At 43.7% G+C, this 19,574-nt stretch overlaps 1 protein-coding gene across 1 annotated transcript in view; it reads right to left on the reverse strand.

Moving 5' to 3' along the window:
* The window catches only part of LOC137796457 (E3 ubiquitin-protein ligase RNF123), a 70,758-nt gene that overhangs the window by 37,147 nt on the left and 14,037 nt on the right, over positions 1-19,574 (reverse strand). Inside the window, exons 25-36 of the mRNA XM_068594394.1 lie at positions 18,875-18,958; positions 17,686-17,793; positions 16,778-16,955; positions 16,451-16,525; positions 16,024-16,111; positions 15,809-15,896; positions 14,845-14,929; positions 11,030-11,169; positions 9,462-9,518; positions 8,640-8,771; positions 8,277-8,352; positions 7,162-7,246 (exon numbers count right to left, since the gene is read on the reverse strand). Of these exons, the coding sequence (XP_068450495.1) occupies positions 7,162-7,246; positions 8,277-8,352; positions 8,640-8,771; positions 9,462-9,518; positions 11,030-11,169; positions 14,845-14,929; positions 15,809-15,896; positions 16,024-16,111; positions 16,451-16,525; positions 16,778-16,955; positions 17,686-17,793; positions 18,875-18,958 (1,196 nt within the window). The remainder of the gene's footprint in view (positions 1-7,161; positions 7,247-8,276; positions 8,353-8,639; positions 8,772-9,461; positions 9,519-11,029; positions 11,170-14,844; positions 14,930-15,808; positions 15,897-16,023; positions 16,112-16,450; positions 16,526-16,777; positions 16,956-17,685; positions 17,794-18,874; positions 18,959-19,574) is intronic.

Here is a 19,574-nt window from a genome sequence, read left to right on the forward strand (position 1 = left end):
AGCAGTTTAATTTACAAAGTAAACATCAGCACTAGTGTAGTATTGAATTTATACTATCCAGTTTTACAAATGACAGAAACAGAAACATTGAACATTTTGGGAGAGAGAGGGGAAAAAGGTCGGAGAGGTTTCCTAAACTAGAGCAGCGTCACAGGGTCATTCATTAATTACCTCCACAGAATCTGTCCGTACTGGTTTTGCATATCTCACCCATTTGTCCCAGAGTTGAATAAACCTACTTCTCTGAAGGCGGAGGAGAAGGTGATCCTTTCCATAATATAGATGTCATTTACTAAGTCTATCCACTCCTGTATCGTGGGGGGCTCAGGAAGCAGCCAGCGTCTGCTGAGTGCTTTTTTACAGGCGGTTATTAAAATGCCAAACATATATTTATCTCGACGCCCTGCTTGAAATTCAAATTTTCCTAAAAATAAAGTTGAAAATTCCAGGGGGATGTCAGTTATTAAGTATGACTTTTAATGTCTTATGAAATTCCGCCCAACGAATTGATGTCTTGTTTATGTAATATATCCTCTCAGAGAGCCTCGCATTATGCATGTCAGAGAGCTCATTAAGTGTTGAAAAAAACAAAAAACAACAAGTGTTGTTTCAGAAGGGCCAAAACAACAAAAATAAGCCGGCGGTAAATATCCTGCTCTTCTGGAACACCTCATGCGTAGCGAGAGCAACACTTCTCCGTGACTTTGAGCGTCGGTTAACTGGAGCTCTAACGCAACAAAAAGATTGCCTCTCTGATTTATTACATGCAAACACTTCAACACCCACGAGTGGCCCAAACCTATTAGTAAAGCCGGCTGCACCAGGACGTGAAATTAGTTCAACACACAGCTGGAGGCCGTTTCAGAGGACGAGCGCTCTTCTCCCGTTCGATTCATCACCAGCGAGCGGCCCGGTCGCCACAGAAAGAGACAACACGAGACCACGGTCACAGCTGTGCTGCTGCTGCGCCAGGATTTACTACGCAGAGACAGGAACGCACATTTTTAAAAGGGTCAAAGTGTGTTACAGTACTCTACACAACACGGACTATATTTATCACACGCACAACAATTACTGGACAAGGATGGATAACTCTTTCCATTCAACTAAACTGCACCTCAATGCACCTCTGAGATGCAGTACAGTACAAAGTACAATATGTACCTCTGAGATGCAGTACAGTACAAAGTACAATATGTACCTCTGAGATGTAGTGGAGTAAGAAGTACAATATGTACCTCTGATAGAAATACACATTTAAAAGTGCCTTAAATTTGTACTTAGGTACAGAATTTGGGTAAATGTTTTCAGTTAAAATCCATCGTTGACTATATTTCAACATAATATGACGCATAAAAACATAAAAGTAAGTGTGTTTACCAGTATGTTTGGAGACCAGTGTGTGTAGAGACCAGTGTGTGTGGAGACCAGTGTGTGGAGACTAATGTGTGTGGAGACTAGTGTGTGTTGATACCAGTGTGTGTGGAGACTAATGTGTGTGGAGACCAGTGTGTGTGGAGACCAGTGTGTGTGGAGACCAGTGTGTGTGGAGACCAGTGTGTGTGGAGACCAGTGTGTGTGGAGACCAGTGTGTGTGGAGACTAGTGTGTGTGGAGACCAGTGTGTGTGGAGACCAGTGTGTGTGGAGACCAGTGTGTGTGGAGACCAGTGTGTGGAGACCAGTGTGTGTGGAGACCAGTGTGTGTGGAGACCAGTGTGTGTGGAGACCAGTGTGTGTGGAGACCAGTGTGTGTGGAGACCAGTGTGTGTGGAGACCAGTGTGTGTGGAGACCAGTGTGTGTGGAGACCAGTGTGTGGAGACCAGTGTGTGTGGAGACCAATGTGTGTGGAGACCAGTGTGTGTGGATACGAGTGTGTGTGGATACGAGTGTGTGGAGACCAGTGTGTGTGGATACGAGTGTGTGGAGACCAGTGTGTGTGGAGACCAGTGTGTGTGGAGACCAGTGTGTGTGGAGACCAGTGACCATAATGGGAACAATACACTGCAGAAGAGACCAAAGAAGATTCCTGGATGGAATTCGATCACACATCGTTCTCTGTGAGCTTCTGAGGTCAATGACCTGCTTTTATCACTCGAACCCATAAACGGATGCTCCCCTTCATCTAAGAGAAAGCGCTCCGTGTCCACTTGTTCCAGCACTTCCAGACGTATTCATACCATCACTTCAATATGTAGTTGGTCTGTCGTGCGTGCGTTACCTTACAAAATGTTATTCCTCATTTTTTACGTGTTATTCCAACAAAAAGCCAGCAACACATACGACGCTTTCCACTCGTGACACAGAGGCGGTTTTTCTAAATGAACTTTAGATACAGAATTTTGAAACAGTCGAGGTTGTACGCGTCGATTCCCGCGAAAAAAGGAAACGCTGGATTAGATCCGCCTGAATCGGATGTTCGAATCGACACTCTACGAGGTAAATATGAAGCCATAGTCAGCAGCTGGTTAGCTTAGCTTAGCTTGGCATGAAGACTGGATAAGCTCACGGATTTCTAATGTATCTGGCGAGTTGGATGTCTACAAAAAGCTGAAATGTGAAAACCACAGGACAGAGCCAGGCTAGCTGTTCCTCTCTGTTTCCAGTGTTTATGCTAAGCTAGCCAGCTGCTGTGGGGACATCACAGTGGCTGAATCTCAGAGAAAGAGAAAAAAAAGGACTTCACTAAATACAGACATCTATGATTATCTAATCATGTGGACGACACACTTCTTAATTCAAGAGACTGGAGTTTTGGGGAAGCTTCACGACTGAAAAAAAGAAAGTGGTAGAGTACAAATTTACATATGAGAAAAACACATCGTGGGCTGAAGTCTGAATGTCCTTCACTTCCACCCTTACTGATGAAAACACTGATAAAGACACTGATGAAGACACTGATGAAGACACTGATGTCTGCGAACCGTCAACTTTTCTTCTCTTCAACTTAAATAAGTTGTTTCCTGTGAAGACGTGAAGTTTAAATTGATGGTTGTACGTTGCAGCTCCTCTGAAGTTCACTGACTAACATGACCTTTTGTTTAAATCTGGTATAAAAAACATTTTTTAAAAAGGCAAAGATGGCACCTGTTTAATGACGCAACAACGTGAACCACTCAGACGCTTCTACTCTTGTCATTTTAAAGGTCTTGTATCCAGACGAAGTCTCTGTAATTACCAGCCGTGTTTGCTGCAGTGCATCATCGCTCATCGCAACAATGTCTGATGATGCGAAGAGGTGAGATGACAGAAAGAGGACACGAGGAAGTGAAACAAAAGAGGTGAGAAACAACGCGAAAGAGGGAAGGAAGTTTAACTTCACGCCTCGTGCGTGAACTTGTGGGGCTAATTAGACCCGATATACGACTCTCAAAATACTGACCAGGTGTCTCACCTGCAGTGCGTCTTCAACACAAAAACACATGAATAAACAGTGAATGCACAACAACAACACGTCTGACCCAGATTCATCTAATTATAGTTTGGTGCATCGAAAACCTTCCCAAAGTCAAACTTCACGTGTCAGATTTTCTTTTCTTTTCACAGACCAATTATACCACATCTAATATGTCAAATATATGGGTATATGTATGGGTATATATGTACATATAGTGTATATAAACACACACAGACATATTTTTATGAATATTTAAATATATATAAATGTTGTTGAGAAAACAATTGAGGTGAACTCACTTCCTGTCACAGCTGCTTAATTGCCTCGTTTGTCGGTGTGGAGTTGTTAACGGCAGCTGAATGTTTGATATTTAATTTATTTCACGAGCAGTCAATCATGCAGTAAACTGACAAGCTGTAAGCTGCTCTCATTTAAAAAAGAACGGCTGCACGTGGTTGACCGTGTCTGACTTTGCGGTTTTATGCAACTTCTGTGCTGGTCTTTGGGTTACGTCAGTGGTTCTCAAACTGTGGGGCGCGACCCTCTGGTGGTGCGTGGAGGTCCAACAGGTGGGGCGCGGGGCAGGAATGCAGACTTTTGATTTCTTTTTTTAAATGTATCAGAGCCACCAACTCTCACGCTTTCGCTGTGTGATACACGCCTTTTCATGTTTTCACACGCTCACACGCCACACAACCAATATCTCACGCCAAAAAAAAGTCTGGGGCGCGTTCGTTCCTTTTCAAACTCCCTGAAGATAGATGGCGCTAGGGAGCGCATCTGTAAACCTATTCGCTGCATAGACATCCTGTTTACCCCAAACAGACAGTCGCGGGACTGTGTCCGCAACTGGTGGACCGCCGGCTGAGAGGACCAGAGAGACTGAGGTATCGGGGCTCTCAAGTCTCATGCGTTGAACGTGACTGTCACTCAATGGTCTTAAGTCACGCCCACCCGACACACAGCTGTTCGCGGCGGCGCTTATTCCTCGTCGTCGTCGTTTAAGTCCTTTTCCGTCATTTCTACGAAGCGTCTTCGGGTGCAGTGTTTTTAGGAAACACTTCGTTAGCTCAAAAAGGTCTCCCAAAAGACAAATTTATATATTTTTTTTCCACGAAGTTGAACCACCGACTACCGGCCAAACGGGGGTCCGTCCGTCACGCGATCGCTTATTAGTACGCCAGCAAGCAGTGACTCAGAAACGACATTACATAGGCCACACAATTTTCATCCAGAGTCTCCTTGTGACGGATTATGACATTTCTGTCGATTACAACAACTGTTGACTGAGGCTCAGCGCAAGAGCAGGGTCATCCTTCAATCTGAGAATCGACTGTTCGATCCCATGATCGCGCAAGCCCACGTCGATGTGTCCCTGGGCCAAAACACTTAACCCCAAAACTGCTCTCGAAGCTGAACCTACGATATGAATGTCAGTTAGTCCTTAGCCATCCCATCAGCGTGTGAATGACGACAAGTAGGGTTAAAGAGCTCTGAGTGGTCGAAAGACTCAAAAAGATTTATACAAGTACAGTCCATTTCGCATTTACAACACCCCATCCTCCACAGAACCCGGCAGAGTGAACGAGAAAGAATCGGCTCGCACCATCAGTGCACTGATGACAAAGGAGCAGCGGGTCAGACCATCACAATTACTCATTTATTCATTAATATGTGAGGCACTGAGACGTTACTCAGACATCCACGATGAGGCTGAGCGATAAGAAAGGAGCACTACAAACTGCTGAGCCACAGCACATATTAACCAGCGGGGAAGGGAGGAGGGGCGCAATCAATAGAAATCCTGAAGCGGCGTCCGGGAACACGTTGGAATACTAAAACAGGTGGAGGCTGATAACCTGAGCTGAATGTGCATGGAACAAACAAGACTGCTAGTGTGCAGAGTGCCGTTGAATTTAATTACCAGGAGCTGCTCTGGCATGTAATACATGTAATGACAGAGAATTTACTGCAAAGGAGATCGGAGCGATCGCCAGGAGCAGTTTGGTATTTTCGATGTTGCTTGTGTGTCTCTCAACTCCTCTGGTTGTATAGAAGTCTATGCTTCATGTGTAAAAGCTGCATTCTCTCTCCTGGCCACCAGGGGGCGACACCTCTGGTTGTATAGAAGTACATGCTTCATGTTTTAAAGCTGTATTCTCTCTTGACCAGCAGGGGGATGACTCCTCTGGTTGTATAGAAGTCTATACTTCATGAGATGAAGCTAAATTCTCTCAACTAACCACCACGGGGGCGAATCCCCTGGTTGTTTAGAAGCCTATAAAAAATACAGTCATTTACATTTACGGGTCGCAAAAATCCAAGATGGCGGCGGCCAAATTGTCAAACTTCAGGCTTGAAAAACGTCAGTTCACCAACCAGTGACGATTTCAATAAATTAAAGACGTGCATGTCGTGATACTCGGATAAATGTGCGTGCTGCGTTATTATGAAATCCGCTTTGATCCGATTGCTGTCGAGCAGAGAAATCCTGCAGATGTCGGAGCACTTTACAGTCAGAAGAGCTTCAGTCACCGAATCAGACTCCTGTCGATCGGCACCAGCCGGAGCTTTTATCGTCCGCTAATTCAATTTCCTTCTACAGCGATACGCCCCACTGCGGCCCCCATTATGTCAATGTGAGAGTGTGTGAGGAGGTAAAATAGGATCTTTTTCCGAGGTTAGCAAACCCAATTATTCAGTTAACACCCGTCAGCCACATAACGCCCCGCACAGCGGCACAATCAGACACACGTTAAAGTCAAAGGGGAGGGTGGAGGGTCCATCTCCAATGGAAAAAAACGGCGTTCAACAAGGCGGCGTTCTCCCTATGCGGATCCACTTCCTGCCGGCAGACCTCCTCCACAGCGGCGTGTGACAAGCAGCGTAATCGAGAGGTAATGAGTTTGGAATTCATGTCACCAGAGGAACAGCCTGTTAATTAAAGCTTAATCAAATGTTGATGAAAAGCGTCTCGAACACGCCGTTGGAAATCTGTGTCGTCAATTAGCGTCTCATCATCAAGCGGCCGCTGAACCCACCGACCGAATCCCCCGTTAAAGAGAACCCGTTTACTGCAGAAAAGACCATGCTGACCGGCTCTCCTCTGATTCATGATATTATACAACCGCGGATTTCAGTAACTGTGTGAGACTGTGGGGGCAACTGAGCTAGTTAGCTAGTCAGCAAGTTATCTATTCAGCGAGTTAGCTAGTTATCTATTCAGCTAGTCAGATAGTTATATACTCAGCTAGTTAGCTACCCAGCGTGTTAGCTTGTCAGATAGTCAGCTAGTCAGGTAGTTATCTATTCAGCGAGTCACCGAGTTAGCTAGTCACCTAGTTAGGTAGTCACCTAGTTAGCTAGTCAGATAGTTATCTACTCAGCTAATAAGCTACTCAGCTTGTTATCTAGATAGATAGTTATCGGCTCAGACAGTTAGCTCGTAGCTTGTCAGATAGTCATCTAGTTAGCTAGTCAGTTAGTCAGCTAGTTAGCTAGTTAGTTAGTCAGCTACTCAGATAGTCAGATAGTCATCTACTCAGCTAGTTAGCTAGTCAGCTAATTAGCTAGTCATCTACTCCGCTAGTTAGCTTGTCAGATAGTCAGATGTTCAGTTAATGAAAATGCTTCAACCAACTAATCAAGAAGAAATCTGTGAAACATCTTTGTCGAGGAAACTAGTTGCACCCAGACAGAAACAACACCAGCGCAGGTGCATTGTGGGTAATAACCCCCTGTTCGCATCGGAGACGGTGTACCTACCCCTGTCTGTCTCCGTCCACCAGGATTCGCACCAGGATGCCCGTAACTGCCACCAGGATCGGGTAGTGGTCCACACTCTCCAGACCTGCAACACACACGCGTTCACGTTTTAGTTAGACCTAGCGTCTTATAGCTTTTATTAGATACGGTGGATACGTGCAGCAGAGAGGTCCAGGTTAAATTGGAAACCCGGTCCCTGTTCAGGACTCAGGAATAAATACTGTTCATGGGGCGGCACGTGGAAATATAATCTTAGTAGAACGGATATTGAACTGTTTTCTGTAGTAAAAAAAGGAAAGAAAATGGAGATTTTTGTTAGTTGTTGTGGAAACGACATCAGTGGAGCAGACGACGCTACCAAGACGGGTGGCTGGCTAGTGAGCTAGTCAGCATGTCAGCTAGCTAGTTAGTCAGCCAGTCAGATAGTTAGCAAGTTAGCTAGTAAGGAAGTCAGATTGTCAGCTAGTTAGTAAGTCAGCTACTAAGCTAGTTAGCGACTAAGCTAGTTAGCTAGTCAGATAGTTAGCTACTCACCGCTGTCCGCCTAACTTTCTGTCACCATTGTAGCATGAAAGCGTGGCGGAATAAGCAAGCTAGCTTCCTAGACAGCTGTCCACTACTTAGCATGCTAATGCCACCATGCGTTCATGCTGCACTGGTTACAGAAAATGAGCTCATTTGGCGATGGCGCCGCGTTTTCCTACGCTGTGACAGGAGTGTGCGGTCGAATCGTTCGACTCCTTTACTCCGGATCTCTGCGCTTCGTAACGTTGCTGCTCAGAGTTAGTTTTCAGGGTGCTGTGATCTCGTAAACAACAACAGACTAGAGGTTTCTTATAATAATAATTATAAGAGAGAAATGGTGTTCAAGCTGTTACATTGACTCAGAGCTCCATCTGATCTCTGCATTGCTTTTATGTGATTTTTTGTGTGTTTTTTTAATGGGAAAACTTACTACGTATTTTACGAGTCCCACAGGTGCTCACAGATGTTACACAACTAATATAAACTAATGACGTTGTCTCCATTATTGTAATTAAAAATGATACAAACCTGGAAAATAAAGAATTACCACAAAAGAGAGAGTGTGTGTGGGTCTGTCTGTGTGTGGGTACCTGGCAGTCTCAAGTTGACCACTCGATCAAACAGGTTTTTCTCTGCCGTCACTCTGTTCAACACCTGGTTCAACAACTGCAGAGGAACACAAACACAAAAATGTCTCAGAGAAAAGAATGGTGTGTGTGTACGCGTGCGTGTGCGTGTGTGCGTGTGTGTGTGTGTGTACGTGTGCGTGTGTGCGTGTGTGGGGCTATGAACAAGACGTCACTGATCTCTCCACCATGAGGTGTCAGACCACCGGGGTGTTGCTGCCGGTCGACATCTTTCCTCACACTGCTGCACTAACACCTATAGACCTGAACCCACGTGAGACTTATTGGAATCCAGGCGTGATTTATCTGAATCCAGGTGTGACTTACCTGAGCGAGCCGTCTGAGCAGCAGCTCTGCAGACGGACGGGACCAGTCCAGGAAGATCTCTGGAACCAGCGTGACGGTCATCTCCAGCACGCGCAGCAGACTGACGGACAGGTCGAAGCAGGTGGCACACACCTGGAGGACAAGGTGCACCACACGGAGAAGATGACATCATCTGTCAACCACAAACTGGAACAAATGTTGGGATATTGGAAAAAAAAAGGGGAACATACATAACACCCCATAGACCTAATTTTATTTTCATAAATCAATGAATGTACAATAGAGAACAGATCCCTCCTTAGTTACGCATTGTTTTTCTTTTTGTTCTTTGTTTCCTTCTCTTTCTTTTTGTTGTTTATTCGGTTTTTCACCCGCTTTGTTCTATACGTGTAGAACTAATATGAGGATCATCCAAATAGTCAATTGTCTGCAAAACATCTGTAAATGTCTGATTGATGCATACTACCATTAAAAAATATATAATAATAAAAAAAAGACAAATAGAAATTTTAAAAAATTAAAGAAAAAAATTGAATAATTTTAATATTTAGAAATTGAAAATTATTTTTGAAATTGAAAATTAATTTGAAATTGAAAAATGTACAAACATTTTTTAGAAAAAATAAATTAAAAAAATTAAAAATGAAACTAAAACTGAACCATCCTGAATAATCCTGTTTGAATAAACCGAGGCCCTTGTTTGGCTGAAACCATGAAAAGAAGGTGCACGGCAAAAAGATTTGAAGCAATTCGTTTCTAAAACAAAAAGAAACTTGTAGATAGTCGTTGAAGTTCCTGACACTCCGGACCGCCGGTGCTCACCTTCAGCTGACGAGTGTCCACAAAGTTCCTCTCCGGACGCTCGGCGGCCTGCTGGATCTGAGACAGGAAGCAGAGGGAGAACGATGACGGGACATTTAAAAAACCTGCAACCGCCACGTCGTCCATAGTAATAATAATAATAATAATAATAATAAAAGCCACTTGACGTTTTGTTTATTGTCCTCACGTTGATAATTCACTTATTTCTCTTTAAATGCTGAATATCTGACACATGCAATACTGCCATCACATTTTTGTGCCATATTTTTGTACGATACCTTCAGTTCATTGTAGTTCTGCGTGTTAGGAGGACCCAGTGACATAAGCTTTTCATTGTACAGAGTAACTGTCTGTTATCTGGGCATATGACAATAAAAATATCTTGAATCTGACCATTTTCATCTCATCGTTATGACTTTTACCTCTTAATTTCGACTGAATATTTATTATTCTTCTTACTGTTAATTTTGTTATATTACCGTTCAGTTTTTTAATATTAATTTTTATCTTTATTTACTGCAAGCAATGTTGCTGTAATCCTGTAATTTCCCTACTGATGGACTAATAAAGGATTATCTTATCTTATTATCTCATAATTATGACTTTGTATTATTTTTATGCCACAAATATCTGGTCTACCCTATGAAAAAAAAACCCATCTTGAATTTGTGGAAACAGAGTTTGCTTGAGGTGTAATGAGTTGAACTCTCTCCTGACAGCGGCGAGGCAGACTTTATATTCAACCGTCAATCACAGGCGGAGGATTCAATCTGCATGTAAACCGATTCCTCCTTCCTGCCTCGGCTTGTTGCTTTCAGAACATTTTGGGATATAAACTCGTCGAGGCTGCAACAAACTTTTTCATGCAAAGCTGTCGTTATATTTGATGACGTCATCAACCTGGAGGGAAAAAAAATCCTCAATTTGAAATACGGTTCAATTCGGGTTATAAGCCGGGTTTTTCCTCAACTTTGACGCGTGCGGCTTAAATTTTGGTGAGGCTAATTTGTGTATTTTCCGATTCTAAATTTAGCAGCAGTTGCAGAGACAAAGCAGCTAGCGAGCATTAGCTAGCGAGCATTAGCTAGCGAGCATTAGCTAGCGAGCATTAGCTAGCGAGCATTAGCTAGCGAGCATTAGCTAGCGAGCGTTAGGTAGCGAGCAGTAGCTAGCATTAGCGAGCTATCTAGCCCTAGCTAGCAAGTAAGTAGCAGCAGCAACAGCAGCTTATAATTGATTAATTGATTAAATAAAATTATATTGTTTTTGAAAAGGCTCAACAAATAGAGATTAAAGCCAAATATTTAGCTGGAAAAAAACTGGAATTTTTACAAATCCTTCTCTAATTAGTCGAACAGGTTAATACTAATAATATTAGTGTCGCCTGATCTTTAGGTTTTGTTCAAACGAAAGCAGCCATTGGGAACCGTTTGGGGAAAAAGAAAGGCACTTTTCAAAAGAAATAATTAAATGAAACATCTGTCAATCAAAACTCTTCCCAAAGACAGTGGTTCAGACACAGATTACTTCCTTTTAGATAGAAACCTCAGCTTGAAGACGTTAAATACCTCCTGGATCATGCCGATGAACTCGGAGAAGGCCCAGTTGAGCTGGTTGAGGACGCTGTTGAGGAACGAGGCGGCCATCTCTTTGTCCACGCTCAGCAGCTCCGCCATGTGTCTCTGCAGCAGCAGCGACGGACACGGCTCTGAACAAATCACAAGGGGGGAGAAGAAGAGGGTGAACAAACCGAGCGGAAGCAGAGGAGTCGTGAGGGAGGAGAGAAGTGCACAACCCAAAAGGTCAGAGGTCATTATTTATGCACCGTCAAGCACATTCATCCTCGTATCAGGACATTCACGTCTTTCATTTATTGTTTGATTATAATACGTCCACTCGTGGTTTGTGGACTGACGTTTTTCAAGACTTGAGTTTGCCGATTTAGCCGTCGCCATCTTGGATTTTTGCAACCAGTGAATGTAATTACCATATTTTCTATAGGCTTCTATACAGTCGCCCCCTGATGGTCAGTAGAGAGAATGCAGCTTTAATATATTAAAGCGTGGACTTCGAGACAACCACAGGAGTCTCCCCCTGGTGGTCAGGAGAGAGAATGCAGCTTTAACACATGCAGCCCTGTGAGGACACACCCCTTCCAGTCCCGTCCCAGGGCAGAGCTTAACCAGGAGACTATGTTTACTTATGAAATGCAGACATTAAGCTAATAAACAAGCAGATTAACTGTAAATAAAGACACTAAAACTTGACCTCTCTGGCAGTCGTTATTTAATGACGAATTAAACAGATAAAAAGATTATGAGTTGCATTTTATTGCAGCATAAATCTTTTGAGTTCTGTGAAGAGGGGAAAAAAATGATAAATATTGTGCCGCAGTCTAAATACTTATGGCCCCGACTTTAGGTTAGGGCTTGGCCAGCTTTATGAGGTACTTCGTCCTAATAAAATAAATATGTTTGTTCACGTTCAAACTGCTTAAATATGGGTGTTTCTTGGTATTAATTGGTCAACAAAAAAAAAAGTTTTCACCATAAAAAAGTAATTTCCACGAGCTTGTATTTTCTATTATATTTTTCATGTGTAAAAACCAGCGTCCTCCGTCTGTCCTCATGACTTTTATTGTGAAAAGATATTGATGCATTTCCTTGTTTATCCTTATTTGTAATTTAGAAAGGACAAAGCACGTTAATTATTAATTAATTAATCAACCGTGCAAACGGGATCAGATTGAGCCGTGTGGTCCTCTGGCAGTTTCATGGGATTAAATGAAAATGTGTTATATTCTGGAGGTTATTTGTATGTCTTTGCATTTTTCAGCTAGTGTCAAATAATAATGCAGCACATATAAATCTCTCTCTCTCTCTCTCTCTCTCTCTCTCTCTCTCTCTCTCTCTCTCTCTCTCTCTCTCTCTCTCTCTCTCTCTCTCTCTCTCTCTCTCTCTCTCTCTCTCTCTCTCTCTCTCACCGAGGTTGATGGTGACAACTGACTTCCTGTTCTCTCTCTCTTTCTTTCTCTCACTCTCTCTCACTCTCTCTCTCCGGTTACAGCATTATTGCTCATCGTGCTCATAAATGCACAATAACTTTGTAATTCTAAAATAATTTATTCTGTTTTTAGAGAGTAACATTTGTCCAGAACTACAGATGGAAACAGATATTTTTTCTTCTTATCTATTTATATTTGTTATTATTTTTCAATTTTTTTATTATAATTCTATTTTTTTATTATTTATTTAATATTTTTGTTATCATATTAGATCATTTTTCATATATATTGTGTATTCTTTTTTATATGTTGCATTCTTTTACCTGTATCTACCTACCAACCTACCAACCAACCAACCTACCTACCTACCTTCCTTCCCATCTACCTACCTATCTACCTAACCACTCACCCATCCATCACCGACACAAGTGTATTAATGTGCGTTGTCCCCGATAGAGGAAAACAGGGTCGACCCCGAGAGGAAGGCAGGATTAACGGGAAGCAGTGGAGAGAAGGGGACGGGGGAGAAAGGGCAAAGCCGAGCATGGGGAGGAAGATGAGGGGGAGGAAGACAAGGGGCAGCTCTCCGGTGGGAGTCGAGTGTTCATTAAATCTAATAATCCCTTCTTTTCCCGCTCCTCTGCTGCCGCATCCCGCAAGGACGGGATCTGCTCACGGTAGGCGTGAAAGGCGGTCAGTGATCCTGCAGACGGCGCAGAGGGCACGATCACACACAGACGACTCTGAAGGAGTTCATATTAAATATTCATGTATTTTTACCGTTTGAGGAATTTAAATCTAAAACTGACCGTAAATAAAGCCAAACATTGATACTGTGTGAGGTAATGGGATGTTACACGTTATCTACTATATAAATTAGATTTACAATCTGAATCTACTGAATCAGACTGAGGATCTTTTCCTGGGAAAAGGTGGGAGGCTTTTACAAAACTAAGAAGATGAAACCCAGCATAAAGAAGATGAAAGCAGGGAGAGAAGAGTCAGAAAACATGGAGCGATGGATAAATAACTTACTTTGGAAACTAGCAATGGACAGATCCCCTGAAAGGCATGCAGACGAGAAGCACACAGATGAAAGTCAATTATCATGCAGGAGGAGAGCAGAAAATCAATTAGGTGGAAAGCAAAGAGGACGATGACACGGAGGAGCACGACTTCACGACACGATGCCCGAACCGGCGAACTGAAGAGCGCCAAGGAACACAAAACAAAAGCCATAAAACATGCTTTATGGTCTGTTTGACTCTAAATGAACATCACGCTGTATTGAAGAAGACTTTAAGCTAGAAATTGAGACATAAACTCATGTTTACAATGTTTACTGAGGGAATACATCAAGAGAGAAGTAGAGTCATTTATATATAGTCGCCCCCTGGTGGTCAGGAGAGAGAATGCAGCTTTAACACATGAAGCATAGACTTCTATACAACCAGAGGAGTCGCCCCCTGCTGGTCAGAAGCGAGAATGCAGCTTTAACACATGAAGCATAGACTTCTATACATCCAAAGGTCAGTAGAGAGAAGGTAGGTTTAGAGACGAGATGTCAAGATGGAAAATAATACCACCCAGAGGAAACCAGTAAATAAAAAGGGATCCAGGATGGGTCCTTGAGGTGCTCCAGACCTCATTCTTTGGATGTTGTATTTTTCACATATAAAAAAGAAGAGTTCAGTTTTTGTGTACAGAATAAATTAAGATATGTTAGAGGTTGTTAATTCTGCTTTTGCATGTTGAAATTCCCCCCCAAAAAGCCTTTCCAATTACTTTAATCGTGTATTTCTGTGTGAAACAGAGATCCCCGGAGTGCAACAGAACTAATTGTTCCTCGTTGTACTGTGCAATTATTTCATTTCATGATCACTCCGCGTGCTAAACTAGACTGAACTTTAATCGACAAAATCCAATTTTCTTTGTCAAAGATATGCGAGAGAATGAATTGACGTGTTAGTTTATCGCTGCGGAAAAGAGAGAAGAGAAGGAAACCCACGTGGGACGCTGCTGCTCGTCTCTTTCAATCTGCAGCAACGTGCAGCACAGCTTCACTCACTGCTGTCCTTTACCTTCATTTATAAACCTCCACACGCCGGCTGACACACACACACTGATGATTAAAGCCGTAAATCAAACGGAGGCGTAGTAAAATATGTATATATAAATATATATTTATATATATATATATTTATACACACACACCTGGTGCAGGAAGGCAGTCATGGCCTCAATTTATTTATGGAAATTTGTGAATGAGAACGAGGAGTCTGACCTGAAGGAACATGAAGTGAAAGAACTTAACCGAGAGAAAGGGATGAAGAGAGAGAAAGAGAGAGGGAGAGAAAGAGAGAGAGAGAGACTACTTACTCTGCAGACTGGGCAGGTTGGCGTCCTCAGGTTTGGTCTTCAGCAGGTGAGGAAGACGAGTGTATCTGTAGCCGAAACCACAACCCTGAAACAGACAGACACACACAGTGCGTTTACATGCTGGTAATAATTCGAATCTTGCTTTAGTCGGACTATGCTCTCTTTCGGGGCAACTGCTGTTATCCGAATATACATGGCAGTGAATAAATCGTATCATTGGCCGAATGCATGTCATATCCGATACGCTAGGTGGCGCTGTTTTCATTACATGTAGTGGTGATACAGCCATCTCCGCTTGACCTCTTCACTCTTCATAATGGAGAGAACCCCGCTAGCTTCGGTGGTTGTCGGGGAGCTAGCAGCAGCGCTAGCTGGCTACATCAGGGAGCTAGCAGAGACACCCACCGAAGGTACCTTCGGCTCGTAACCCGACTTTTACGTTTGTTTGTTTCTGCCGGCCGTGATGACTTATCGTCTCTTTCGACTTCCGGGTCACGACCTGGGAGGGAGGGAGGGAGGAGGCGGCGGCATCTTGAGCATGCGCACAAACGCATTGTCCAGTTCCGATCCGATTCAGCGTTTACATGCAGCGTTATTCGAATTATCAATCGAATCGAATCGAGTTATCCAGGGGTGTTAATCGGATCGTAGTCGGACCGCAGTTATTCGAATAAAGGTGTTTACATGAACTGGATAATTCGATTTTAGTCGGACTAAGCCAGTTATTCGAATCCATGTAACCGCACTGACAGACACACACACACAAACACACAGACACACAGAGAGACACACACACACACACACAGACACACAGACAGCAGGTTACATATCAGTTGGTTTGTTTTAAACCAGGAACGTCATGGTGGATTATCATGCGCTCAAAATGTTCCTTGTGTATCGCTTCAGAATCACTGACACCAATGTGCGAGTGTGTGTGTGTGTGTGTGTGTGTGTGTGTTCTCACCCTCCACAGCCTGACGAGGATCCAGTTGGTCTGGGCCCAAGGTCTCTGCTCGTAGGGAGCCAGCAGGTTTCTCATCATGGCGACGCGTCTGAAACAAAACCAAAAATGGATAAATTATTTTTTGGGGATCAAAAACAAAAAAAAAGATCTTACAGAACGGAGTCCGGCCGGTCGTAAAGACAACGCAGTGCAGTTTTAAAGCAATGAGTACTCACTGTTCCTCTGGGATCCTCTCCACTGCCCTGAGGGATTGTGGGTAACAGACATAGCTGGCGAGGGCCTGCATCAGAGAGTCTTTGATGTCTGAGAGGATGACAGGAAGAAGATTTTGTTTTTTTTTCAACAAGAACAACACCTGACCCATTGACCTTCATCTTCTTCTTCTTCTCATAATCAGCATATTAATTCTTGAGTTCATGGCCTAGAAAACCAAGAGCGATGCATTTTATCCGTCGCCATCTTGGCTTTTTGGAACCAGTAAACAGATGTGACGGCGACCTGTCAATCACCTCGTAGCTCCGCCCTAAAGCGTCCCCTGCTTCATGGTCTGTTTGACTCTAAATGACCATCATTTACAAAAAACGGTTTACGGAGTCCCTGTGTGTGTGTGTGTGTGTGTGTGTGTGTGTGTGTGTGTGTTACCTGTTCCTACTATACGTGGATCAGCAAAGTGCTTGGCGAGGATGGCGGCTAGTTGCGTCAGGGTTTCCTCATAGCCTGAGGGAAAAGAAACAAAAAACGTGTGAATAAAATGACATTCAGAGGAGTCGCCCCCCCACCGCCCTCCGATGGTCAGGAGAGAGAAAGCTTTAACACATGAAGCATAAACTTGCCCTCTGAGAGTTAGTGGAGAGCTACAACTTGAGTCTGGCTTCATTTGTTCACATTTAGTTAAACAGTCTCCACTAAAAGTGCGCTGACTCATCGATTGGCGGCTCCGGTGGGGAGTGAAAGGAGGTGTTTCTCTACCTGGCAGTTCCTCCATGCTGTTGGCCGGGCTGAAGTAGTTCTTGAGGGCGCTGTACGCGTTCATGGCCACGCTGAGGTAGAACTCCGGGGCGAAGGCGAACAGAGAGCCGGTGTTGTCGGCGTGTTCGATGGTCCGAATGCAGACGCACAGCAGCCAGTACACGTCCAGCATCTTCTCCTGGACGGACGGACACGGAGACGATCAGACTTTACAACAACAACAACAACAACAACAACAACAACAACCTACAACTAGAGTTCATATCCTGCTTTATGGTCATGCTGTAGTGAAGATTTATATAGACTTCTATACAACCAGAGGACTTGGCCCCTGGTGGTCAGGAGAGAGAATGCAGCTTTAACACATAAAGCATAGACTTCTATACAACCACAGGATTCGCCCCCTGGTGGACATTAGAGAGAATGCAGCTTCAACACGTGACGCATGGACTTCTATACAACCAGAGGATTCGCCCCCTTGTGGTCAGTAAAGAGAATGCAGCTTCATCACATGAAGCATAGACTTCTATACAACCAGAGGAGTCACCCCCTGGTGGACATTAGAGAGAATGCAGGTGTAAGACACATACGCATTAGCTTCAAAAGTCAGAACTGGAAGTTGCCTCCTGCTTGTGGCCAAACGCTCGTTTTGTGAGGTCACAGTGACCTCAGACCAGTAAATTGTAATCAGTTCATCTTTGAGTGGATGATGGATGTTGGTGCCAAAACTGAAAAAGAGTTCCCTCCAAGCGTTCCTAAGATAACATGACGCTTCTGCAACGGCGAATGTCGTGGAGAAAACAAGAAAAAAAGGCAAAATACAAAATATCAGAAAGTACGTGAAAAGATTTTAAACAATTACTCGACGAGATAACAGCGTTTACAGGACGACCGGCGGAGTGGATCACCTTGGAGTAGATGGTGGCGTTGATCCAGGCCAGTCTCCTGCAGAGGTGGTTTAGCTTCTCCGCGAACACCTTCTGGCTTTTCTGGAGCTCGTCCAGGATGTCTGGTCTCTGAAGGGCAGAAAACAGCGGCATCGTACCACCGGCCGAGGACGTGGGAGGACGCCGAGCGCCGACAGAAGCTGTTTTTTGCACCGCCACCGAGGTGCCAACTGCCCAAAACTAACCTCTCACATCCATTTACACACTTTCTGTCGCTTTCGTTTTCTGGGTCAAGTGCCTTCCCCCGAGGACACAACGACGTGCACGGGCGGAGCTGGGGGGGATCGAACCGCCGATCCTCTGTGGTTTAGAGTCGCGGAGCCCAACCTATTTGGCACCACGTACCGGTTTTGTGTAAGACGATATTATCACAGACTTGTTGACATACATCTGAGGTTATGCACAGACGCATGTGCCGGTCATGTTTCAAAATAATTTTTTCCAACCTTGATTATTATTCGCTTTAGAGGTCGAGCGGGGTCGTCCTCAGGTAAGTGTTGTAGAATTATTTTTATTTATTTATTTTCTTCTAAATTCAAGTCAACATTTCGTAAAATGCAATTTATTTTTTTTTGCAACATTTGTTACGAATGCACACATTGTTTCCATAAAAAGCATGAATTTAATATTTATTCACCTAAATATTCATCATTTACATTATATATATATAATTGGATTGATTTGACGCCATTCAAATGATTGACTGACTCCGTTGTTTGTTAAATTCCCCTTTTTGTTATCAGTGTATAGTACACTTTTTTGTATATTTGTGTATTTGTACACTATGAAAAAAATGACTTGCGAAGTTAATTGCGATCCGATTTGCATCGTCCTTTATTTTGCACAAACCCGGCAACTTCAGACGGTTGATGGTGGAGCTTTGTCCTGTCGGTTGAAGCCACGGTTAAGCTCTCCGGTGACACTCGGGTCCTGCTTGAAGACGCTAACGAGACGAGCGCCGCCACAGCGGGCGCGTTGACCGGAGCGCGGCCAATTATGTAGCGACCGGAGTGCCGGCAAAACAAAAATAAATCACGACGAGCTGCGAGGCGTTAAATATTTAGACATGTTTTGACACAGACTGAAGGAAAGAATGTTTTTAGTTACGATCCCCACACACACACACACACACACACACACACACACTTACTCGTGCAGGGCATCGTGCGATCTTCTCCTCGGTGTCCTTCAGGGCGACGGCGTACTCGTGGACGTCGTCTGAAACCACCACCATCTGCAACGACGACACGGAGAGGAAGTTGCTCGTTTGACACTTTGACAGTTTGTGATGGTCAACACACGGCAATAGTTGCTGCAACTGAAGTGAGGCGGCGGAGTTGCCAGAGAAAGTTGGAGAAATATAGAGAATCTCCAGAGGAGCAACTTCAGCTGTATAACCAGAGGGGGAATATATATATATATATATATATATATGTATATATATATATATATATATATATGTATATATATATATATATATATATATATATATATATATATATATATATATATCTGAAGGCTGTGGCCACGTTCAGATCTGGTGGGTTGTATTTTTTTGATGAGAAAAGGGAAAATGACAGAGAGGTGAAGAGGTCGAAACGATTTCCGAATCAACGGCCGAGCAGAGGCCGTGCGCTTTTAAAAAAGAGAGATGAACCGATCAGAGACAGCGATGAGAACGTCTCAGGGGAACCGGAGAGAGATTCATCGTAAAGAGAACATCACAAAGAAAAATAAAGACCGTAAAAAAAAGACCAATCACCCGGGCGTTTGGTGTCAGAGTCATTGTGCGTCCACTTGAAAGCGCGACACGCGACACACACACACACACACACACACACACACACACA

Source organism: Clinocottus analis, unplaced genomic scaffold (assembly GCF_023055335.1).
Source record: "Clinocottus analis isolate CAN_PGR_092001 unplaced genomic scaffold, fCliAna1.0.p SCAF_3, whole genome shotgun sequence".
Taxonomy (NCBI): domain Eukaryota; kingdom Metazoa; phylum Chordata; class Actinopteri; order Perciformes; family Cottidae; genus Clinocottus; species Clinocottus analis.